Source organism: Anopheles arabiensis, chromosome 2 (assembly GCF_016920715.1).
Source record: "Anopheles arabiensis isolate DONGOLA chromosome 2, AaraD3, whole genome shotgun sequence".
NCBI lineage: Eukaryota > Metazoa > Arthropoda > Insecta > Diptera > Culicidae > Anopheles > Anopheles arabiensis.
Window position 1 is genome coordinate 24,869,428 of NC_053517.1, and position 23,731 is coordinate 24,893,158.

The 23,731-nt window shown below is 47.9% G+C and overlaps 4 protein-coding genes across 10 annotated transcripts in view; 1 reads left to right on the forward strand and 3 right to left on the reverse strand.

Annotated features, from left to right (window-relative positions):
* LOC120897481 (ecotropic viral integration site 5 ortholog) overlaps positions 1–5,281 on the reverse strand; it is a 30,636-nt gene extending 25,355 nt beyond the window's left edge. For 3 of the 7 annotated variants that reach the window (XR_005738534.1, XR_005738535.1, XM_040302440.1), the window contains exons 1-2: positions 5,102–5,281; positions 2,541–3,617 (exon numbers count right to left, since the gene is read on the reverse strand). The gene's annotated coding sequence lies outside the window, so the exon portion shown is untranslated. Of the gene's footprint in view, positions 1–2,540; positions 3,618–5,101 lie in introns of those variants that run through there. The other 4 variants (XM_040302415.1, XM_040302424.1, XM_040302449.1 and 1 more) reach the window with 4 other exon arrangements.
* Positions 5,282–5,871: 590 nt separating this feature from the next.
* Positions 5,872–7,391, reverse strand: LOC120893830 (lipase 3-like). Its single transcript, XM_040295959.1, has one exon. It carries the CDS (start codon positions 7,310–7,312, stop codon positions 6,065–6,067), a length of 1,248 nt encoding a protein of 415 aa, XP_040151893.1. The 5' UTR covers positions 7,313–7,391; the 3' UTR covers positions 5,872–6,064.
* Positions 7,392–8,082: 691 nt separating this feature from the next.
* Positions 8,083–15,791, reverse strand: LOC120893829 (cellular tumor antigen p53-like). The gene is made up of 7 exons (XM_040295958.1): positions 15,562–15,791; positions 14,809–14,899; positions 14,686–14,719; positions 13,491–13,932; positions 12,984–13,358; positions 12,461–12,874; positions 8,083–8,808 (listed from the first exon to the last, which is right to left on the reverse strand). Exons 1-7 carry the CDS (start codon positions 15,641–15,643, stop codon positions 8,744–8,746), a joined length of 1,503 nt encoding a protein of 500 aa, XP_040151892.1. The 5' UTR covers positions 15,644–15,791; the 3' UTR covers positions 8,083–8,743.
* Positions 15,792–16,286: 495 nt separating this feature from the next.
* On the forward strand, positions 16,287–23,714 carry LOC120893828 (nuclear pore complex protein Nup98-Nup96). The gene is made up of 6 exons (XM_040295957.1): positions 16,287–16,996; positions 17,153–19,393; positions 19,459–19,696; positions 19,778–22,782; positions 22,864–22,976; positions 23,056–23,714. The coding sequence occupies exons 1-6, from the start codon at positions 16,726–16,728 to the stop codon at positions 23,371–23,373; spliced, it is 6,186 nt and encodes a 2,061-aa protein (XP_040151891.1). The 5' UTR covers positions 16,287–16,725; the 3' UTR covers positions 23,374–23,714.
* Positions 23,715–23,731: the final 17 nt, after the last annotated feature.

Below are 23,731 nucleotides of genomic sequence, written 5' to 3' on the forward strand. Positions count from 1 at the left end.
CCATACAAAACCACACACAAAACTAGCCAGCGTTTTTCAGCCTAGATTATTTCAGCCTCAAAACTGGAATTAAATTCGAGTACCTCAATACAAGGTCGTGTTTTAATTTATTCCAATGTGCATTAAAAAGATCAGATGGTGCAATTTAGAATCAAAGTGTATGTAGGTAGATCGATTATTGTTATTGGTTTTCTCATAGTTTTTTAACCAAATTTGAACGTCATTTCTTGAATTTGAAGTTTCTAGCTCTTGCTTACAAACGTGGGAATAAATTACACAAAAAGAAGCATTTAAAGTGGGAGAGCTAGGAATGTTTGGGATTTGGCAGACACATTGAAATTGCATCCCAAATTTGAGAGCAGATCGGATCTTGACAGTAAAAAGATTATCTGTAGCAACAATAATTGCTTGTTGAAGTTTGTGATGAAAAAACAGTAAAACTTTCTTATTTTATTGTAAAATTCCTTTTAAAAAACTAGGCATTGGTATACTTAAATCTTCAAAAACTTATCTGTTAACTTGGGCTGAAACATCAAACCAAAATAGCTATCCCACCTTCACACAGAACACATGCACACAAAACAGATGCCTTCAAACTTCAGTTTTTAAGCTATTTATGCTATCGAAAGCTGTTAAAAATCGTTAGTGCATCTTGAATCGTACCATCGACATGATAAAAAACGCTTAATGCACTCTTCCTCTGACTGGAACGTGCCTCGCGAGTGCGTGACAATAACCAGACACACAGCCCTGGCAAGCAAGCATCTTCTCGGGCGTTATTCCATAAGGTTCAACAACCCTCAAGAGATCACCCAAGAGAGAGCGAGAGACCGAGCGAGAGAGATCTTAGACGACAATGTGAAAGAGAAATTGGGAACAATAAAAGCAGACAAAACACCAGAATCCAGCACAGACCCGAAACCCTTTCACCCTTCCCAGCATAGGACCGCACCGTTCCTGCTTTCTTTATGGGAGCTTCTTCCCCGTTCTAGCTACTTATGCTCGGAACGGATGGAGGTAAACATTTATTTACACCGATCGATTTATCGAGTTGAGTTCGGTTTACATCCCCCCTTCGAATGCAGCTGCAAAGGTAAGTTATGGTGTAACGGGTGAGTGGGTCTATCCTAGAGAAGGAGGTGTGCCAGGAGGGTGAAGCATAAACTTCAACGTAAATAACTGCACCTCGTGACGGTACGGTACAGGTTAGTATGCTGGCTATAAACATGCTACTGACATCACCTTCCCGACATAAACATAGAAACGAGCTCCGTTTAGTGGAGGAATTACTGCCGCCGCAGTTAAATAAAAGATCGTACGGAGTACGTGAAAGATGTTTCAAATTCTCCACTATGTTAGTAGAGAATGAAATAGCAAGAATTGAAAACAATAAACGTTGTAGAATTTTATTTAATAATTAAGCAGAAACTTGCCCTGATATCATCATAAAACTAAAATATCCCCAAAAATCAAACTTATTATTAAAATACGAAACAATTGTTGTTTTTTCCCTTGGCTTCAGCTAAATCTCCCCACAAAAATATAAGAGAAAAAAATCGATCACCCCTTGGGGGGCGTGGAGAGGACGAACTGGGAGCATATTTTATTCATAAAGTTTCTCTCCTCAAGCATTGAACATTGAAGCAAACGGACCCTGCGCTTGCCTTGCGCAAAAACTGAAAAACTATTTTCTTCTCGTTTTACTTTTTAAACACTTTTGCTGGTGCAAAAGTGATGTGCGAAACGCCCAGGGGAGGGAGGGAGGGAGGGAAACACCCTTATTTCCGGCCGGCTCAGTCGCCCGTGCCCGGCAGTAATCAATTTCCACCACCAGCGTCGCCGCAAATGGCGTTTCAGCCCCGATACGCGGACTGATCGCGAATTTTAATCAATTCAATGACGATTGTTTTTTATTTTTTCTTTTTTGTAAATAGATATCCATCGCTTTAAACGACGGCAATTATCGTTTACACTGAGATATGGCTATGGATATAGAGACATATTGGGTACAAATTGTTTTCTTTGATCAATCTTTCAAATGCCTGTAAAACGTTTGGAGATAAATACTAGTGATTTGTGGTTTAACGTTAATTTGCTTCACAAAAAGCCATTCATGCCGGATTCATACCAAAAATGATTAAAACCCGTTTTTATTTAAGACTATATGACTTTTTTGAAGCATGAGGTTTATCCTCTTGATCTTCAGAATTCTGACTTATAGCTGTGGATGACTGACTCGATCACTGGTACCTTTGCCAATAAAAATAGTAATTTTATACTAAATAGTTCCAATATAAATCCCATTTTAACGTTTTCGAAGGAATACTATACTCAAACAATTACTTTTCATATTGTAGATTCAAAATTCGCCAGAATGCAAACCAAAACACTGTATTCAAACGGTTTAAACAGCGTATTAAAATACATTTCAACGAAACCTTGCTTTGCTTCTGGATCCTTCGGGTCTAGTGTGGTATGTATTGCCTTTTCTTTTCTTGCGCTCCACCCCAATCAACAAAAGGATTCGGTAACACGCTTACCTGCTTCGCTTGTACCACACACACTCCGGGGGTGGGTATATGGTGTTGGCCCGCGTCACCTCGAGGCTCACGGGTGAAACTCGTTCGCTGCCACGCGGCGGCCAAACCTGCGTTCGGGCTGAACACAACAACAGCGTGCGCGCACCGCTCCTTTCTCGCGTGGCCTTTTCCCCTTCTTCCACCCGGCTGACGATAACAACCGCTTCACTGATTCTTCTTGTGCATCAAACGGATACCCCCCCGTCCTATACACGCACACACACGAACGCACAGGGGTTGCTTCCTCTCTTTGAAGGAGGTGGCGTTGGTATCTTGCAGGTCGTGAGAGTACGCGATCGCGAAACCACGGAGCCCCTCCTCTCTTTCCGAATTCGCGATCAACAGCGGCCGGCCACGTTTGGAAGTTGATACCTTCCGTTGAGCATCTCACACACAGACACACATGCGTATACGGTGGCCAGTAGCCCACACAACCACTACCAGAGCACTACCCAGTGCAGCAACATCAGCTGTACGCACAGACCCACCCTCTTCTATTTAGCGGTACACCTTTGCCCGTACAGCGAGACGATCCGATCGACGATGACTAACCATAATAACATCCAGCAGTGGCTCCTTTACACAACACGCACACTCACAAACACACTCACACTTGCATGCGCAAAGACAGCGCACAGGTAAGTGACACAACACACACTACGCGACGGGGAGGTTGAGAAAAGGGAATGGTGTGTACGGGGCGGCGGATACGCGATCGCGAATTGGATATGCGCGAAGTGTGCTGGCGCGCGTATACGCGATCAACACCGCAGCAGCAGCAGCACAGCTGATTTTTAGGAGACGCGGCGACGAATGGATTTTTGAAACGCACACACACACACACACTTGTACACAGTCACCAGCGCGAGGCACGGTGACGGGGTGCACGCTTGGCAAGATGGAATGCACCGAATTCGCCACGGAGTGTATCATCCGCTGCCGCACACAGAGATAGACAGACGCAACTGCCGCTGCTGTGCGATGCTTTCTCTTTTTTCGAGGGTGATGATGATGATGCACCGACACTCGGGACGATTGCTGCAAGTGTGGAGTGAGAAGAAAGAAGAAGAAAAACAGCGGTTAGTACAATCGAACGGGGGGAGCGCTCCGGTATTGCCGAGGTTACACACTGCCGCCGAGCTACTACCACACAATTGGTGACGGTCTTATGTTACAGGAGGGCAGAAGAGGGAGGGGGGAAGGCTCTTGCTCCTCTCTCTTTCTCTCGCTCGTGCTGGGGATGGGGCTGGAATCCGCACCGTTATTACACCGTTGCCGTGGTACGTGTTGCTCGCGGCCTACTACGCCTGGCACTGGTGGTAGTGGTGGTTGTGGTGCTGCTGCTGCCGTTGTTGTGTTGTGTTGCCATCTCGGCTAACCGTTTTCGCCGTCCCACTACAGAGCCCCAACACACCACGACCGTTCGATTTCTCGTTTCAGCTCCCACGAATGCGGTTCCAATGCTTCCTAACAGCCCACCACTATCCACCCCATTTTATTTTTTTTCGTAGACGCCAATACGTCAAAATTGCTTTCGAATGTGGCGAACACTGTAGCGCACACACAAAAAGAAGAAAAAAATGCAGCAACCGTGGTAGGGGATGAAGATTGTTTTTCCCCTTCACCTCGCGACAGGGGAAGCGAACTTCCCTGTGTGTGTGGACGTAGTTGGCAGTGTTTTTCCTGCTCTCTGCATTTTTATGTCATGGCCGTGAAATTGACCGGGGAAAAGGCCGCATATGGGGGGAGTGCCGCTTTTGCACACAAAAAGTGGCAGAACGGAAAGGAGCCTCACACACCACCACGCACCAAACAAATGTTACGATGAGGAGATGGGTGCAAAAAGTTAAATGTTAATAGGAGTTTTTCTTCATTCTACACAGGATATAGGCAGGCTTCCTGTGGGTAAAACTACGAGCGGAAAGTGAGGGGAGGGTTTCATAATGAGTTTTTCAGTCACTCCACTGGACGCGAACGCACACACTCACACTCGTGATAAAACCGTGTCGCGCAAGTAAACAACTTTCTTTAAAAACAACACATTCACCACTCTTATGAACGGGATTTTTTTTTCAATGGTTGCTGCTAACAATAAAAACACTGCCTTTACCGTGTTTTCCCTGTGCGGTCACAGGTCACAACACATATCCACCAACTTGGTTGCCTGTCATACAATCTACACTTGCGTTGACGAGACCCACCCACTCCCACAGCAATGAAGAACGTGCACTGCGCGAGATGAAACCAAAGAAAAAAAAAACATGCAAATCGCTTAAATTTTCACTTGATTTTTTCCGCTCCACTACACACACACAAACTGCTTGGTGACGTCGCAACGCCCCTATTTCGTGTATTGCTGTGTTTTGTTGTTCATTTCGCAAATCAATTTCCTTTATCACAATGCCTCCTTCTTTCGTTCTTTTAATATTAATTTCTAATTAGCAAAAACACACCCACACACATACACACACAAAAACCTAAACGGACACCTTGATCGGGGAGTGAAAAACTGGTCAAATTACCTTTTTCTTTCTTTACCAGCAGACCAGCAGATGAAAACGGCACTTGTCGCACTGGCAGATTTTTCTTTCACTTGCTTCCACGAACAACGGCGTTGCACCACCGTTGCTGCCCTGTGTTGTTGCTCGTCTGCTATTGTGCGTGCGTTGTGCACTATTGTGAGTTGCTGACCCCGTGTCTTCGTTGGCGCGTGAAGTAGAAGCTACACGAGTGGAATAAAGGGCGATTAGGTGTGCCGCTGGCAATGCAGTGTACATAATAGCACTCGTGGATAGGCACCTTTAGAAGCGTCAAGAATTTGACAGTTTGAGCTCGGTGGAATCGTTTATAGTAGCGGGTTGAGATGCTATTCTTTGGAAAAGATTTGAAATCGTTCGTTTGAAATTCGTTATTCAATTTTTTTTAAAATAATTTTGATAAAATTCATCGATAAGTTGGTTATTCGAAGCAACGCAACATACGCACCTGTAAATAACGTTTTTTTGCACAGAAAATTACAAAATAAGGCTAATAATGTAATAATTGAGCTCAGGAAAAAGAAATTAGTGGTTCACAAACTCACATACAAGAGCAGGAAGGTGCTTGAATTAGATTTTCCCATAAATGGCGAGCACCTCAATTTGTTGTTTAGTGTTTCCAGAAGTACCTAGCAAAAAACATGAATTTAAAATCGGGTGGATTTCTTATGCTATTCTTTTTACTCAAATGAATATGAAGCTTTTATAATATCTGCGTAAATATAAAAAAAGTATTGAGACAAAAAGGCAACTTCTTCAATTGTTCACATTTATCTTTATTAGACGCTTTGCGCTAACTATTCGATGCTTCAACTTAATGCGCTGTTTTTTTCCGTTCGGGTTTATACATAAATACCACAGCAAACTTCCCTAGATCACAATAAAACCTACTATCACATACTTGAACGTATGTGGGAAGCTCAGTCAAGTTGACTGCACTTCAACCCCCTAATCCGCCACTTCAGCGGATGCCATTCCTTCCATCACCGGTTCGTAGAGCAAGTGTCGGACGTCGCTCGCGATCAAAAAGTCCAGATGGTTAAACAGCACATCGTTCACCGCAACGCTTCGCTTCAGGTTGGGCAGCTTCCTGGCCAGCCGGTTCACGTCCTCCGGTGTGGCGAGAAAATCGTTCAACCCGTAGTACATCACTACCGGTGCCGTAACGCGCGAAAGATCGTACTCGGGCGGTGTAGCCGAACCGTAGATCAGTACATTTTTCAGCTTTCCATAGTCATACATTTCGAACCGATTCGACAGCACCTCCTGGGCGTAGTGCACCAACTGCCGCGTGGCCGAGCCGGCTGGCGTATGTCCGAACAGGATCGGTAGCATCACTGGGTCCAGCTGCGAAGGGTTGTACCCGGCCAGCAGGAAGAGCAGATGCGCACACATGTTAATGTGCACCGTCGAGTTCGGCGGACAGATGAGCTGGGCGATTTCGTGCAGTATCGGTTTGTTGGGCATGAACTCTCCGACGCCGAATACGGCCAGCAGAATGTCGAGCGTCTTCAGGAACTTGGTCATGAACCGCAGCAGCGGACTCTTCATGTGTCCCATGAAGGCAACCGGGGCGAGGGCATTCATCTGAATGATCTTATCGTTGTATTCTGGCCGGGTGGAAGCCATCACGAAGAATCCGGTCGTGCCCTGGGAGTGGCCCACGTACTGCAATCGTCGATGTCCCGTTTGCTCCAGTATGTAGTCGATCGTGGCCGGAATGTCGTAGCGTCCGATTTCGTGCCAGGAAAACTTCCAGAACGAATTGTCGTCGTCCGGGTTGATCGAGGCGTGATCGCGCGAGTACCGATTGCCGCGCGCATTTCCCAACCACACATCGTAGCCCTCGTTCGCGAGCAGGTAGGCCAGTGCATTGCCCGGGCCAATCATCAGCCAGTCGGCCGAGCTGCACAGCAGACCGTGCATCAGCAGCACGACCGTTCCGTTCGTGTAGCTTGCCGCTTGCACACGGTGAATCGTCAGCCGGTAGCCATCGTCCGTCGATAGCGAGTGTTCCTCCACGTGGTAGCCGTACTTGGACACCAGCTCCGGCACAGACAGTCGGCCGTCTTCACTGTCTACTTGAAATCCTGATTTGGTCGAGCGAGCGTGGGCCGTACTGGCTGCTACTACTAGCAGCACCAGCAACGACAGCAGGCAAATGCCCGCGTTGGAAAAGGTTTGCTGCTGCTTCATCCTGGCGACGATCCGCGGTTGTATGCGATACCTTACTTGATCGCTTGCTGGGAAGCTACTGCACGATTGCAACCGGTTTCACGCGATTTAAAAACGGTCAGCCGTGCAGCGGCTTTGTTGCAGAATTAGTATCAAGTGTGTGTCGCACGAGCCGATTACCAGAGGGGAAAGAACTAATACCAGAAGAGTGCAATCAATCGCACACTCGTAATAGTTTCCTCCCGGCACACTTGACTTCAATGCACTGCGTCATTCAAGGACCTTTTCTAACGCAAGAGGTACTGAATGAATGCACACATCACATCACATCATATCGGTGTACACTGGTCGACGGTGTTTGTGTTCAAAGTGCATCTTATGGTACTCTTCATCAACCCGTTTTTAGGACAGTTTTATTACCGCAGTGGTAGGGCTTAACACATTGCGGAATGGGCTGATATGTTCCGGTGGTTAAGGTTAATGCAACCATTATCGAAGCAGGAGATTATCTTGCGAAATACTTTACCTGCTTAGGCGAGGAGTGAAGGAATGTAAAGCAGCAAGAGATTATAGATAACTTATAAATATAACTTCAAGTACCTTTTTCTCCGTGCGATTAAACCAGCCAGCTATAGCCGATAAGGTTCAGCGTTCTTTCACATTCAGCTCAATGTTGGGGCATGGCTGAGCTGAGATTGCATACTTTCAGGGGCGAGATGTATTGCTGACGCGCAACAAAGGGAGGAGGCGTTATCGGAACGAGAAACAAAATAACACTGTTATTAGGTATGATTTTCTTCTCTTTTTTGGAGATTTTTTTGTATTGTATTGTTTTTTGCTCTCTTTTGTTATTCTTTTACTCATTTCACGAAAAACGTGTATTGGGAGCGTATTGACGCATCTGTTAAATGTTACTTATTCACTTGGAATTAAGTTAGATCTATGTTCTTCGTTTAACTCTTAACCACAAATATACTCTCTAGCGTTATTGTTATCATTTAACCCTATATCATAAGTCTTAGTATCTAATTCGATCATTATACTATGTTATCAAAACATATTTTTGTTCATGATTCTATCCACTAATATTAACCGTATTTTAACAAGGAATAAAAGCTGTCTCCTTACTACTAGCCGAATACGAGCGAACCTTCCTTGTGAGTGAATGTACTGCACAGGTGCATTATCTCATCACTTTTTTTAACTACGTTATCTCACAAACGCCTATGCATCTGATGCGAAATGATATCAGTTATTTTAAAGATACAATCAATTAAACCCTCATCGAGACATGCTTACACTATAGTATGCTTATCTTAACTTATCGAACAACTTTTAAGTTACTTTACACAATTAAGAATGATCGTACTCTAAAACATCATGACAACCCTAAATAACGTTTCTTGGCGCGATGGTGGTGTAGTACACGTGTGTCCGCGGTGGGGCAGTCTACTACATAGAGGAATCGCATTCCGGGCTCGGTTCTTCTTGCATTTGCGCGGATCTCTCGAAATCTTCTGCAATGATCAAAATTGACGTAAATGGTCAAAACTTACTTCTACACTTTTAAGCGTGATGCAGATGAGGATGCAAATCGAGAGCCGGCGTTTTGATGAAGAAGCGTGTCATGGTGTTGCCTTTTCCGGAACAGTTTCGACTACCGAAAAATCGTAGTAAGGTGGTGTACTTCGTAACCTTTTCTAAATAAGTTTTACTCTCAATGACATAGAAAACTCTCAAACACTCTCCTAATTTCTAACAAAATAGAAAAAAAAAACGATAGCTGTTCCATACGAACACACCCTTCATTGTTCAACTGATTAAACAAACAGCTCGAAAGAAACGGCTCAGCTTACGCTAGCGTCCAGCAGAGCGCGCCACATATTACTGTTAGCCATTTCAATGATTCGAGCAAGTTTATGCTACCCGTATCGGCTCCATATTGTTTCTACTGGATTTATGTGTTGCTTCTTCTTTTTTCTTCTTAGCCTTTCTCGACCCACATAGGCCACGGTTTACACATACGGTCTTCCCGTGTCCATCCACAAAATCACTGGACTGGTAGGACCTGATATTAGTGTGAAAACTTATTTCACAATTATGTGAAGTAAATTTGTTTGGTTTGTGAGAAATGCACTTTAGCAAATCTCAAAAATATATTAAAAAAAAAAAACATTATGATGGCACAGATGGGGAGATATAGAATGATGCATTTCAAATGAATCTGCTAAAAGAATGAAGTTATTAAAAGGCAAAAGGGCAAAGGTAATTACAAGATTCAAGATCTCTTTTCAATTCAACAAATATCTAACATCAGAGGTGTGGCACATTCGAGGTTTAAACAAGATGATTACGTTTCCATAATTTTGATCCCTGACATTATAATTCTCAGTAGCTTTTCATATTACTCGTTGGAAGCTGTACTAGTTGTTTTGATCTGATAAAAAAAAGCATAATACATTGACCAACTCTACAATAGGTTCAAATGTGACACAAACATTGATGAACAGGGAATCTTAGTAAGTTTTCATTTTGTTAACTATGTTTAAAATGGGCAAGAGGTTCGACAAAAAAATGACATGATGCCTAGGCATTGTTCAGTGCACAAGCATCTGCTTTCATCCATTCACCCAACATTTGAACAGATTTAGGTCCAGTGCAACACAATATTATTACATAATTAATGCAAAAATTATTGACTCACTACTCGAAATTTGAAAATATCTACAGCAAAAACAATATATCCTAGTTTTATGTAGATTATTATTTGTTGATCTACGCAATTGATTATTATGTCAACTCATACGACTTAACAGCATGCCCGTCATTGGTTCAAGCCCGGAAGGGACCATGCATCCATACGTAGCAGCGACTATCCTGCGATGGGTACATCAATAAGTAACTAAAACCAGAGCCCTCTAGTGGTACAGGCAGGCCTTTACCGACAACGGTTGTTGTGCCAAAGAAGAAGAAACATTTGTAAATATGATATCCACGTCGCTTTCAGGGTTCTTGCATAGGCCCTAAGCAATATATGAACGATCGAATGGTCATACGCTATCGATAAAACAATCCAGAACTACACAATTATTCAATTTCGTCCACAATAATGAACAGAGAACAAAACATAACTAATACCAAACTACTTATGGTGCAAAAAGCATGATTGCTGAATCATAACTATCAACATTAATTTGCAGTGCATAATATTTAAGCAAAAATCGTCACCTGACAACTTACCCTGACAACAAAGATCAGTAAATAAAACCTTGATGGGCCACGAAGGACGCCCAAACAAAAGAAAACAAAAACTATTGCAAAGCCACCGAACGAACATGTTGGATTTTTAACAAAATTTGAATGTTCAAATGCATCATATGTACAAGATGCGCTACAAAGTCTTTAATTAAAGAAAATCGGATGTTCAAGCATGTACCCTTTGACACCTGACATGATCAATAACGATCAAATCGGTGTATAACGTTTCTTTCAAACTACAGAGACGGCTATTATGTTACAAAAAGTTTAACGGCGAGAGTGAGAGTTAATAAAGGCTGCTTTGAGAGTTGTCATTAAAGTAAAACTATTTAGAAAACAATAGTTACGGTACTGCCCGACTAAAAGCTAACGGTAATCGAAATAGGATTTGAAATGTGACTGTAGTGAAAATTTAGTTGCATTGTGGATCCATATTCCGGATATCAATACCAAAGAAATTGAACTGTTTTGACCGAGTACACAAATAAAGAAGTAGTAGAATCACAAATAATAAGTGAAGAAAATATGTAGAAAAGACCAAACAAATTTGTGACCTCTTTCAAGCGTTATCGCATAATTGTGTGTGTTAGTGTTGAGAAGTGGGATTTTTAGCCTGTGCCTGGTGGTACTTAGATCGTCGATAGAGCATCGTTTTTATAAACCATTTTGCATGCCTTCAACGTCCGGTGCCCCTCTATGGCCGGCCAAGCCAATCGTTTGGTTCCTGCTACCCTGCCTGCATGCGCAGTAAGGCAAACAGTAATTCGATGTGAACCGGCCGTGACCAGATAGAGGGGCGATTCCGGAACGTCAACGAGACACGCCGGGCACAGGGGTTATGTTAAATGCTGTTACGCCGTTAAGCGTCAGCAGTTCCACTTCAATAGCTTTGGTTTGGGGGTCCGGTTGGCTTCAACACCTCCGTTTCTCGACTGCCACTCACGTACACACACGCCACACCGCGTGCGCGCCACCAATGTCAAAGCTGCCATCTCTAACTCTCTCCTCCGTGTACAACTGGCTTCAATTGGTTTTGGATGTTTGCTGGGGCTTTTGTCAAGCTTACCAGCAAGCAAAGTTGTATATTGATCGGTCTCCTTGAGAGTCTGAGTTTGAAGTGATTGAACACATAACCCGTTTTGGCGGATGGTTTCGTTTTTCGACGAATGGTTTTGCCCGTATCCGGCACATTGCTTTATTTCCTTCGTGCACTTTCTTTGTTGCTTTCTCGTTTGTTGTAAGTAAGCACAATATTTTTTTCATATATTTTTTTAAATGGTTTTCTCAGATGCTCTTTTCATGTTTTGATTTTGTTGTGGCTTGTTTGTATGTTTTTTTTTGCCATCTTTTAAGTTTTTTTTATTTTGTTTTTTTAGCCTATAATTTTTTGGCTCATGCCCATATTTTTTGGCATTTGATCGTTCTGATCTCTTTAATTTTTTTCTTTTTTTTTGTTTTGTTTTTTTTTATTAATGGCTCTTGCCTTTTTTCGATTTGCATACTGAGAAACCTCACATCATTTTTTCGTCATTTTGTACTGCATGGTACGTGCACTATAAGCTCGGTTATAGTACGAATCTCTAGAGAGAGAGATGTCTCCACCCTAGTCTCGTGTCACAGGCATGTCTCGAGCATAGCCCTCTTCCGCAAACCACTACCCGTGTATCTCCATTCTACGGCTGAATAACGACACATGACACATCCCCCATAGCTCAGGCAAGGGGAATTTGATTATTAAAAATATAGTGATAAAGAAAAATCGACAGTGTGTGGGGTTGGAGGTGAAATAAGTGTTTACAGTCGTCATAAAAAATCAAAGGAATTGGCACATTAGACAACAATTCTTAATTGGAAATACGATGAAATGGCAAAAAGGATTGAGAGTCTAACGGTGACTCGAAGCATACTTACTCCTTACGCGTCGGCAATGGGAGAGGTATTGAGCGTATCGATTCTTGTCCTTCTCGTCCTTGCAGCTGATAAGGATCGAACTCAAATGTTTGAATGCGTACATCGCCACCTCGGAGGCACACGCCAAATCCGGCAGCCGAAGGGTCAGCACGACTGCCGAACTGTCGTTGTCGATCGTGCTGTTGCTGCTGTTGGACAGATTGCTCAGCGAATACCCCAGTGGGGTAAACGAAGGCTCACGTTTAATCTGACCTAGCAGCGGGGTTGCTGCTGCAGTAGCAGCAGGCACTGCCGCCGGTTCGCGAGCAGAGGTAGTAGCATTGATATTGCTGTTCGATGTTGATTTCAAATCGACACTCGACTGGCGAGTCATCTTTCGTGGTGGTTGATCGTTGCTTGGAACCACCTCATTAGCTAGAAAGACATCAAAGTGATACCACAAATAGTATTTAGTATTAAATCCATGTGTTCGTGAAAAAGTTTATCAATAATGTATGTGTGCGTGTAAGGCATTAGAACTCACCATGCTTCCGCTTATTCTTATTATTCTCCCGACCTCCAGTTGCCTTGCTATCGTCCTTCTCCATATCACGCTTCGGGCAGCTGCAGATTTTGACACTGATCGACTTTCTGCCCAGCAGAGTGCCGTGTTCATTTTCCACCGTGAAAACAAGCGTCGTGGCGCGCCTTTCCATCGTAGGACATGAGTTTTGGCACAAGAACTCCAACGAAACTGGCACAGTCTGTTGCTTCTCAAGATGCTGCGGTGTGCCGCCATTGTTCAAGTCAACCAGCACCGCCAAACGATCCTCGAAATTAACCCCTTTCTCCCGGCCCGTGAAGGAAGCCTCTGGATTTAGGCACCGCACGACGTGCTCTTTGTGCGCGAAATCTTTAGCTGTAAACAGTGATGTGTAACATATAACATGTGTACCGGGTGAAGGAGTGTTGACCACCCACGGTAGAAATGCAATAAGAAGATTGTTATTTAAACTCGGTTCAATAATTAAGCATTAAATGGTTGACTTACCGCCATCCTTTGCTATATCATCCTGGCATCTCGAGATGGCATTGTAGGCGTACTGTGAGTTCGAGTACACCAACATGATGCGCAGCTTCAGTCCACTGTAGTCCGATGGCTGCATGTAGGTGACGTCGAACGTGACCGGAGTTTTCTTCTTCACGAACAACTTCTCCAGTGCGTTCGAATAGCACCAGGCTGAGGCACTGCACGGCTTTCCACTAATGGCAACGTTGAACTGTAGCAGCGGATGGGTGAAATCATCGAGCACGGGGATTTTCTTGTAGTGAGTCGGTGCAGTCAGTGCTTCCCGCCCATCCAGCATGGTCAATGGTGTTGGGTCAGTTTCGTACTTCACACACTGCATCTCGGCCACCCCATTGTTGTGGAAGAAATCATTCAACATGAGTTCGCTCAAATCGCTACCTTGCTGTGGTAGCAAATCATTCGTCTGTAAAGAAAAGCACCGTTTCGGTCAGTTTGGTCGCAGTAGGAAGCTACCGTTAAATCTAGCATAATTATATGTTAAGCGTTGTACAGTGTTAAGCCCTTTTTTGCCGTGAACACATATTAAATAAATAAATAAAAAGCTATCATGTTACAATAGCTCACTGTAAACTTAAAATAATAAGATTTGTTTGAAAAGAAATTCGCTAAAAAGTTGCATATTATGCTTTCTTCTCGCAGAGCAAAATTCCGAACGATCGTGGCAAAACGTGTTTGTTCATGTTTTAAAGCCCGTTTGGTGGAGCATATCTCCACATAACAGTGTGGTAGTGAGAATCTTATTTCAAACGCATCTCTCTTTGGAGCCCGCGAAGCTTCCCGCGAGAGCAGGGCTCGCGCTTCAACCAAACCCGTTGCATGCTTCATATGTGTATGTATTGGTGCGCCTAGAGTACGCAGCCGGCAGACAACCTGTAGCTAACTCGCTTACCCCCTACATAAACCCCACCCCTAGCAATGTGCCCACGAGAGGGCTTGTTCGTATGAGTGAGCAGACAAGGGGCACGACTGTAAGTGTGTGTGTGCCTGCGCGAACGAATGAAGGGAAATGCATAGAATGGAAGAAGAAAAGGGTTATTTCTCTCGGCATCCGCACAGGCTGACAAATTCTTATCTGCGCAATATGCTGAATTTGCACGCCATATTCATTGATTAAAAAGATAATAAAACATAGAATAATCACTCAAAATATACTTACATTCATACGGAACAGTGACTGGCAATCTTCTCCACTGTAACGAAAGAAGAACAAATGTTAGAGAACAAAAATAGTGCGGTTGAGTCCTATACAATTTAAACACAATCAAAAATTTCTACTTACTTCTGATACAATGCGGTGTTAATATCACCGAAAATTTCTCCGTTCAGCATCTCCATATTGGATGCCATGGCGTAAGATCTGGTAAAACTACCTGTTGAACGAAAGAAGAAACAAAGCACCCGGGTGGTTAGAACAGTTTGTCGATGCTCTTGTGTTGAAAAATCGTCGATTTCTGCGTTGGGTCAATAGAAATCAAGCACAAGAAACCTTGGACGCAGGTAGAGAAAATAGGCGTTTCAACGGACCGAAGGAACGAAGAAAAGGAAATATGCAAGAATCAGAGTGGAAAGAACATGCCTCCTACCAGGAGAAAGAAGCATAAAAAAGAAACGCAAAACATCTTCAACCGGGCGTCGATGTGTGAGTGTAGACTCTTCCAAGAAAATCATACATAGGCTTGGCCTCCGACGGAGAAATCACACCACCATAATATTGTGTAATTTTCTGGAGTTTAGCGCATCGCGACCATCGGCGAAAACGAGCCCCCTTATTCTATATGCACCCCTATAATTGCTAAGCCCTTCAAGGGGCAGGTTCTTTTCTTCTCGGGTTCAGCAAAATAGGCCCATTAAAAACCGGTTATGGGCGAATCGTGATGACTCATAAGATCTCGAACCCGCGCCATCTTTAATCGGGTCGCGTTAATTTCGCACACAACGATGGAGCCCCTCAATATAAACATTGCATCAGAATTCCTGCACAGCAACCAGAGACACGAGATATAATAATTGAGGTTAAACATTTTCTACTTACTTTTTATAACAACGTGGTCACATTCACAACGAGGTACACATAAATCACATTCAATCACGGATGTAGCCAGCTTCACTCCCATTTACATTAGACGGCCACTTTTTGCTCACAACTACTAACAAACAAACTTAGAAAAAAAACTTCACTCCTACCAGCGTACGGAAACGACGGCGATTTGCGACCGATCACACCAAGCGTTCAAAACACAATAACATTGCCCTGCTGCCGGTGCCGCTTTGAATGCGCTGGACCGGTAAAGGAAGCTCTTCTACTTCTTGTTTTCCCGATTCTATCTCTTCCGCTTGTCACAATTGTCAATAACAACAAGTTTGTTTTTCAAGTTTCTACTGACCACAATCAGTGTTTTGTTCATGAAAATGCTTTCAGTTTATACTGTGTTACCATATTTTTAATTTAATTCTAAATTCTCGTAAATGCTGCCCGTAAAAAAGTGTCACTGTTTTTATATGAATAAAAAAATCTTCAACCGGTTGGGATGAACGGTGAACTCTGGTTGGTGTAAAAGTAAAAAGCTGGACGTTATCATCCGCAATAGAACGATTTTCTCCTTGCATTCTTCGTTTTATAAGCTGTGTTCTGCAATGAAACATAAATTAATCCATACGAGCAATTTCTTTTAATCAATTAAAATTTACACAAAAACACCATTTTGAACCGGTTCGCGAACAGCTTCGTCGAAGAACTGTCAAAATAGGGTTTGACAGCAGCGCCAATGCTATTTTGTCTTCGCTCTCGCTGTGTTCTGCAATGCTCGTAATTTCGCGTTCCTCTTGCTAACTTCGGATTAGTTACAGTAAGTTAATAATTTTACGAGGCGAATGTACTGAAATTGTCTTGAAAACCACGGCTAAAAGTGCGTGTTGAAGTGGGAAAGTAAACGAAACCCGCTTCCCGTCTTCGCAGAGGAAGCTGTATCGTTCGCAGTGAGGTTATGTTGGCGCGTTTTTTGACGGCTGCCTTGTGAGTGTGAGTGGTGTGTTGTGCGGTGCAAAAGAAAGCCGATTCAAGGTGACGAAAAGTGAGCGAAAATCTTTGTGTGCATTTGTGTAGAACTGCGTTCTAGAAGGTCCAGCTGCTCGGCCGTGGTGAAGTGAACCCCGTGGTACCTTTGTTCGATCGCAGTCGTTTACGCGTTCGTTCGCCATGTTCGGTGCGAAGCCCGGTGGCTTTGGGCAGCCAACCACCAACACTGGGTTCGGTACGTTCGGGACCAACACGGCGGCTGCAAGCCCGTTCGGCCAGACGACCGCGTTCAGCAAACCGGCAACGGGTGCGTTTGGGGCGACTCCGGCCTTCGGACAGCAGCCCACGACGTCGCTCTTTGGCCAGACGCAGCAGACTGGCGGGCTGTTCGGGGCAAGCACCAGCACGGCACCAGCGTTTGGTGCGGCAACGACGCAACCAGGGTTTGGCGGTAAGTGGAAGCAATGGGGGAAGGCGCGATGCAATGCATTCGCATGACGTCACACTGCACTGAATGTTATTGCGTCGCAATTGGGACGACGATGCGTCATGAATGTTATGATTTCCCATTAGTTACATGATGCTTAATGCTATTTCTCCATTGCAGCCTTTGGCCAGGCACAGCCCCAAACGACGTCACTGTTCGGGACGCAAAACAATACCGCCGCCAATACGTCCCTGTTTGGCAACAACAACAACACCACGTTCGGTGCGGCCAAACCGGCCGGATTCGGTGGGTTTGGCCAACCCGCTACCCAAACGACATCCCTGTTCGGGCAGTCCACGACGAACAACACGGCCACGACGGGCTTCTTCGGGCAGAACACACAAACTGCCGGAGGATTGTTCGGCGCGGCAAAGCCGGCTTTCGGTGCGGCTACCGTACCGGGCGTCGTCGGTGGCAATGGCACGGCGGTGGCCAAGTATCAGCAAACCCACGGCACCGATACGCTGGTTAAGAATGGGCAGACGACCACCGTCAACACGAAGCAGCACTGTATTACGTTCATGAAGGATTACGAAAACAAATCCGTCGAGGAGCTTCGATTCGAAGACTATGCCGCCAACCGGAAGGGCCCACAGGCGGGCGCACCGGGCGCCGGGGGTCTGTTCGGAGCCGGCACACAATCGACCGGGCTGTTCGGTGGCACGGGCGCTACGCAGACGACCGGGCTGTTCGGACAGAATCAAGCCCAGCCAGCCGCGGGCGGGTTGTTCGGTACGTCGACCAACACGTTCGGCGCAACGACAACACCCGCCTTCGGCACCACTGCGGGCAGCACGTTCGGAAAGCCGTTCGGCAGCACACCGGCGGCCACTTCCGCGTCCGGCTTTGGCTTTGCGCAATCGACCACGTCCACACTGGGCGGAGGGTTGGGCGCGAACAAACCGGCGTTCGGTGCGACCGGTACGACCGGCGGACTGTTCGGACAAACGGCCGCCCCAGCGACCAACACCTTCGGCCAGACGCCGTTCGGTGGGTTCGGCACGCAGAACACGGCCGCCCAGCAGGGTGGACTGTTTTCGGGTGCGGGCGCTGGCACGGCTGCTCCGGCTGCCGGTGCGTTCGGGACGCTGGGCGCTCAGTCTACCCCGTCCAGCTTCAACTTCGGCACGAACACGCAAACCAGCGCGGCCGGATCGACGTTGTTCGGAGCGAAGCCGGCCAACACGTTCGGGACGCTCGGGGGCACCACGTTCGGGCAGAGTGCGACCTCTAGCGCGGCCACATTTGGGCTCGGTACGAATACGAACGCCGCGGCAGGAAACTCATTTTTTGGCAACACCTTCAACAAGCCAGCGGCGACAACATTCGGGCTGGGAACGAACACTGCAGCCGGTGGTGGGATCGGTGGAACGACCGGAGGGCTTACGTTCGGCACGGGCACATCGTCCCTGTTCGGTAACACGGCTGCGAAGCCGGGCGGTCTCGGCACCGGGACCAGCCTGTTCGGCAACACGTCCACCCTCGGTACGGGCGGTGCCTTCGGTACGATGAACATGGGGACGTCGTTCGGTGCCGGCACGGGTACCGGCGGACTCGGTATGTCGACGCTCGGTGGACTCGGCTCGATGGCGCAAGGTGCGGCAGGACAGCAAGCCGTCCCGATTCATCAGCAAATTCTGGCGATGGCTACCTCACCGTACGGCGATAATCCCATCTTCAAGGGTATCAAACCGTTGGCCGGACCATCGGAGGACTCGCTGAAGCCCACGAACCCTTCGGCCCAGAAGGCGATCCTGGAGGGATCCAACTACCAGCTAAAGATATCGTCCCGTTCCGGCAGCACGGACCGTGTTAAGGTGAAGCCGCTCGGTGCGGCACAGCTGAAGAAATCGATCTTTGAGGGATTGGAAGAGTACGACAGCACGCTGGAGGATAGCTTCACACTGAAGCCAAATGCGAAGCGCTTGATCATAAAGCCGCGCACTAGCAAATCCATGATCATCATTCCGGAGTCGGGTGGCGGTGGCGGGCGAGAAGGAGGACAGTACAATCTGTCCGGCGCATCGAACACATCGATCGGTGGCGATGCTGCCCCGACCCCGACGCGTCTGTCCGGCGCTGGAGAATCATTCCGCAACCAAATTCCAACACACCCGAGCGACAGTGTAGCGGCGGGCAAAAATCAGCCGCAAGGATCGACCGACAGCAGCAGGCGAGTGTCGTGGCTGCAGTCGAACGTTCTGGACAAGGTGCGCCAGCAGCAGCAGCAACAGCAACAGGGCGGCAATCCGCGTCTCTCAGAGTCGGTGCTGGATAACACTATCAAAGAGTTTGCAGTTTCGTCTTCAACTATGCGAGCTGAAAGGGCTAGCTCGATGACGTCGGGTGCGATTCGCGAAGGTAGGATAGTATAACTCCGATTTTCCGTTTGTGCAGTAGCGTTCACTAATACGGTTTCCTTTCAGAATCGGGCGAAGCGGATGATGGCGGTCCGAGAAAGGGTGCCGGAAAGGACAGTGCCTCCAGCACATCGCCCGTCCTGGGCAATCAGACGGTAAATGATAGCTTCTCGCTTACGAATCGTTCCTTCTTGAACGAAACGAGCGTTGGGGGTGGAATCGGGACCGAACTGTCTACATCCGTCGCTGCTGTGGTGGAGGATGCCGAACCGCACCCCACAGGGATAGTGCTGCGTCGTGTGGGGTAAGTGGTTGGTGGGAAGTTTATGCGCGTGTCAATTTCTCATTTCATTGTTTTTCTTCGCTTTTCTGTCGCCGTACGCAGCTACTACACCATTCCTTCGCTGGATGAAATCGCGCAACTGATGGATGACGAGGGTCGATGCGTCGTTCCGAATTTCACCATCGGCCGCAAGGGTTACGGTAATGTGTACTTCAACGAACCGATCGACGTGGCCGGACTGAACCTGGACGAGATTGTGCACTTCCGCCACAAGGAAGTCATCATCTATCCGGACGATGAAAGCAAACCGCCGGTGGGCAGCGGCCTGAACCGCAAGGCTCAAATTACGCTGGACCAGGTCTGGCCGCACGATAAAACGCTGCACGAACCGATCAAAGATCCGCAGCGGCTGGCTCTGCTGGACTACGAGGGTAAGCTGCGGCGTGTGTGTGACAAGCACGATACGCGCTTCCTCGAGTACCGGCCCGATACGGGCAGCTGGGTGTTTAAGGTGGAACACTTTTCCAAGTACGGGTTGAGTGATAGCGACGACGAGGAGACGCCTCCCGTCGATCCCAAGAAGGTGAAAATCATGCCGATGGCCGGTCAGCAGCGAAAGGATCTGCTTCAGAACAAAACACAACCACCTACCGGTGCCGTGCAGAAGCAAGGTGGTGAGCAAAACGGACAGGAGACAGAAGATGATCGACGGCAGCAGCAGCAGCAGCAGATCAAGGATAGATCGGTCAATAACAATACGTTCCGGCACGTGGCTGCATTCGAGAATGGTGCGGAGGAGGAGGAATTCAATCCGTCGACGTATGGCGATGAAAATATGAACTTTTCCTCCCAATACCATCGGGACAATCCGACCAGCCCGACGGCTGCTATCGCAATGGAGATGGGCACCGATCCGCACAAAATTCAGCTCATGAAGGCGTCCTTCTTCGCAGACGACGACTTCGATGGGCGATCGGTTGCGTCCGAGTTTGGCCACAGCGAGGACCGGGACAGTCCGGATCAGATCGTCCCAGGTACGGCAACGCGCCCGACGGTGACCGGAGGCCCCACCAGCGGTTTGCTGCTCCAGAGCCTGTACAGCAACAGCAATACCGTGCAGCGTAAGTCAAACGTGCCGCTGACGGGGCAATTGCTGAAGCTCGATGCGACACCCTCGGCGGGTGGTTTCGGTCCGGGCAGCTTGCTGAAAACATCTACCGCCAAAAGCATCCATGCCGGTTCGTCCCTGAGTTTGGTCTCGTCCAAACAAACGGCAGTGTCGAAGCAGCAGAAACAGGTGACTGCCGATGGCGGTGTGCTGCAGCCGACTCTTCCTCCCATTGCACGCCCGCTCGGTCCGCAGGCGAAGCCGCTCGCACTGAAACCAAAGGTTGAACAGCTGCACCCGATCAACATTGTGATTCCGCTGGCCAAGTCGATGCTGCGTCGCTTCCTGAACAACAAGTCCAACTTGGCCTTTTTCCACGGGCGCAAGTTTAAGGTCGGCTGGTCGTACGGCACGGCGATGGTGCAGCTAAATACGCGCGACAACTGTGCGGATCTGGTGCGTCACTTTGAGTCGCTCGTCAGCTCGACCCCCTCGCGGCTCACCCTGATCGGGATCGATGCGGTGAAACCGTTCTTCCGGGGTCGGGGGGATAATGATTTTTCCCCCGCGGCGATACAACTGCTGCGCCTCAAATCGACGGCCGAGCCGGTGACGTTGGACGACGAGTCGTTTGCCCGCACGATCGAGGGCCATCTGCGGGTGCGGCTGCGGCACGACGAGCGTCGCCATCGAGATGCGATGGAGAGCGACTGTCCGCATCTGGTAGCCGCCGGAAAGTATCAGGCGCTGGAGGATCATCTGCAGGAGGCACGCGCGCTGGTCGAAGTTTCGACCGATGAGTACGGTGAGCTGTGTGCGGAGGTTTGGGCACTGCTAGCCGCCCTGTGGGGAGCCCGGGAAGAGCTGGAGGGCGTCGATGAAGCCAGCCATCTGAGCACCATGTTCCGGCGTGACCTCTTCTCCGAATGGATCGAGGACGTGGTCACCATACGCTCGCAGCAGAGCAGCAAAAAGGGCGAAAAGCGCGACTATCTCGACCAGCTGCTCGAGCTGATCCAAACGCACAAGGTGCTGGAGGCGTGCGAGCTCGCTTTCACCAACAACGACATCAATCTGGCGATGCTGCTGGCCCAGATCTCCGGTGGGCCGGTAGTGCGGCAGCTGCTCCAGCACCAGCTCACCTGCTGGCAGGACTCGGAGGCGGATAAGTTTATCGATCCGCGGCGGCTGGAAGCGTTCATGGCGATTGCCGGCATACGCATGATGAGCTCTTCGCACGGTCCCATCAACATGTTCGAGCACGTCGACTGGCTGAAGGCACTGGCGCTGCACCTGTGGTACGTGTGCCCACCGACCGCGTCCATTACGGACGCACTGGTGGGCTACGAGGAGGCGTTCGGGTCGACCGAGTTCTTTACCCATCCGCCGCTGCCACCGTACCGTGCGCGGTACGCACAGAAGGGACCGAACAATGGTCCCATCCACGATCTGCGCTTCCACCTGCTGAAGCTGTACTCGAAGCGTAGCTACCCGCTGGAACCGCTGCTAAATCCGGCCTCCCACACCGCGGACGTGACCGACTATCGGCTGAGCTGGCTTCTGCTGCAGGTGCTGGAGACGCTTGGCTATCATCACTGTTCGGAGTTCAGCCGCAGCCAGATACACGTCGCCTTCGCGAGCCAGCTCGAAAGCCACGGGCTGTGGCAGTGGGCAGTGTATGTGCTGCTGCATCTGAGCGACAAGGCACGGCGGGAGCTGTCCATTCAGCAGCTACTGTACCGACACATCCAGCTCGTATCGGACAGTGCGATCGACGACGATACGCTGGAAGCGGAGCGGCAGGAGTACCTCTCCCGGGAAAGCTTCATCGTGGAAGAGCTAGGCGTTCCGGAAAAGTGGATTTTCTGGGCGAAAGCGGTCCGCGCCGGTGCCGAGTTCGATTACAAGCAGCAGGCACACTATCTGCTGCTAGCCAAGCAATGGGCGTTGGCGCACGATATCATACTGCAGCACTTGGCGCCGGAGTTTGTGATGCACAGTAAGTGGGGAATTGATCGATATTGCGGCTATCAGGAAGCTGTGTAATGATTGTGTATTATTTTCTCCCTCCCTTTTGCAGGCAAAGTGCCACAGCTGAAAGCAATGCTGGATAGTATCGAGGACACCAAACAGATACCGAGCTGGTCAACGAAGGGTCAAATTTTGGTCGATTTCATTGAGCTGAATGCGCAGGTAATGTTGGTTTGACGATACAACTTCAATTCGTGTACGTCCCCAATACCTAAATCCCGTTCCCAAATTTTACTTCCAGTTCGAGGTGATGCAAGAAGCCATGGACGAGGCAGTGGTTGAACAGCGGCTGGAAGGGCTGAAGCCGAAGCTGTCGGAGCTCTGCTCCGTGCTCAGGATGTTCCCCTGCCCAACGCCAAAGCACCGTCTTTTGCAGAGCGAAATAGCGCAACGGCTTGCCTACCTCATCCGCACGCACTACGCCGACGATCCGCAGATCAGTGGCAGTGCGCTGATGCGTGGCGCGCTCGAACGATTACCCTTGCCGGAGGAGCACGTGCTGGAGGAGCTGGACCACATGCTGCGCGCATTCATGGCGGAGGAATTAAAGCAGAAATGAGCGGATAGGAATTAAAGCAGGGGTGAGAATAGCATAACACCTTAGCTGCGTGCCCGTAACGAATTGTACATTATGTTGTGGTCATTGTGTTTGTGGTGAATTAGGTTCGCCGTAATGCGCCCCGCAATAGGCTAGGCGGGGCTCTAATGCACGCCTAAAAGGAAGTAAATAGAGATACGAGGATACGGCACGAGATCAGTGGAGCAGTGCAGCAGCTACCGTGTACAAGCGTACGATTTCCTTTCTTGTTGTACTACTAAGTGACTCTATTCGATATAAAATAACATTACATAAATAAAACAATTATGCGAAGAGCAGAAACAAACGCTGGCCCTGGCTTACTTTGTGTGTGTGTGCG

What these genes read in the sequence shown, in the direction of transcription:
- LOC120893830 (XM_040295959.1), bottom strand. Translation starts at nt 7,312, where the DNA reads ATGAAGCAGCAGCAAACCTTTTCCAACGCGGGCATTTGCCTGCTGTCG.
- LOC120893829 (XM_040295958.1), bottom strand. Translation starts at nt 15,643, where the DNA reads ATGGGAGTGAAGCTGGCTACATCCGTGATTGAATGTGATTTATGTGTA. An exon ending in TGACCACGTTGTTATAAAAA is followed by an intron (nt 14,900 to 15,561) that starts GTAAGTAGAAAA and finishes TTCGTTCAACAG; the next exon opens with GTAGTTTTACCAGATCTTAC. An exon ending in AACACCGCATTGTATCAGAA is followed by an intron (nt 14,720 to 14,808) that starts GTAAGTAGAAAT and finishes CTTTCGTTACAG; the next exon opens with TGGAGAAGATTGCCAGTCAC.
- LOC120893828 (XM_040295957.1), top strand. Translation starts at nt 16,726, where the DNA reads ATGTTCGGTGCGAAGCCCGGTGGCTTTGGGCAGCCAACCACCAACACT. An exon ending in GACGCAACCAGGGTTTGGCG is followed by an intron (nt 16,997 to 17,152) that starts GTAAGTGGAAGC and finishes TCTCCATTGCAG; the next exon opens with CCTTTGGCCAGGCACAGCCC. An exon ending in ATAGTGCTGCGTCGTGTGGG is followed by an intron (nt 19,697 to 19,777) that starts GTAAGTGGTTGG and finishes CGCCGTACGCAG; the next exon opens with CTACTACACCATTCCTTCGC.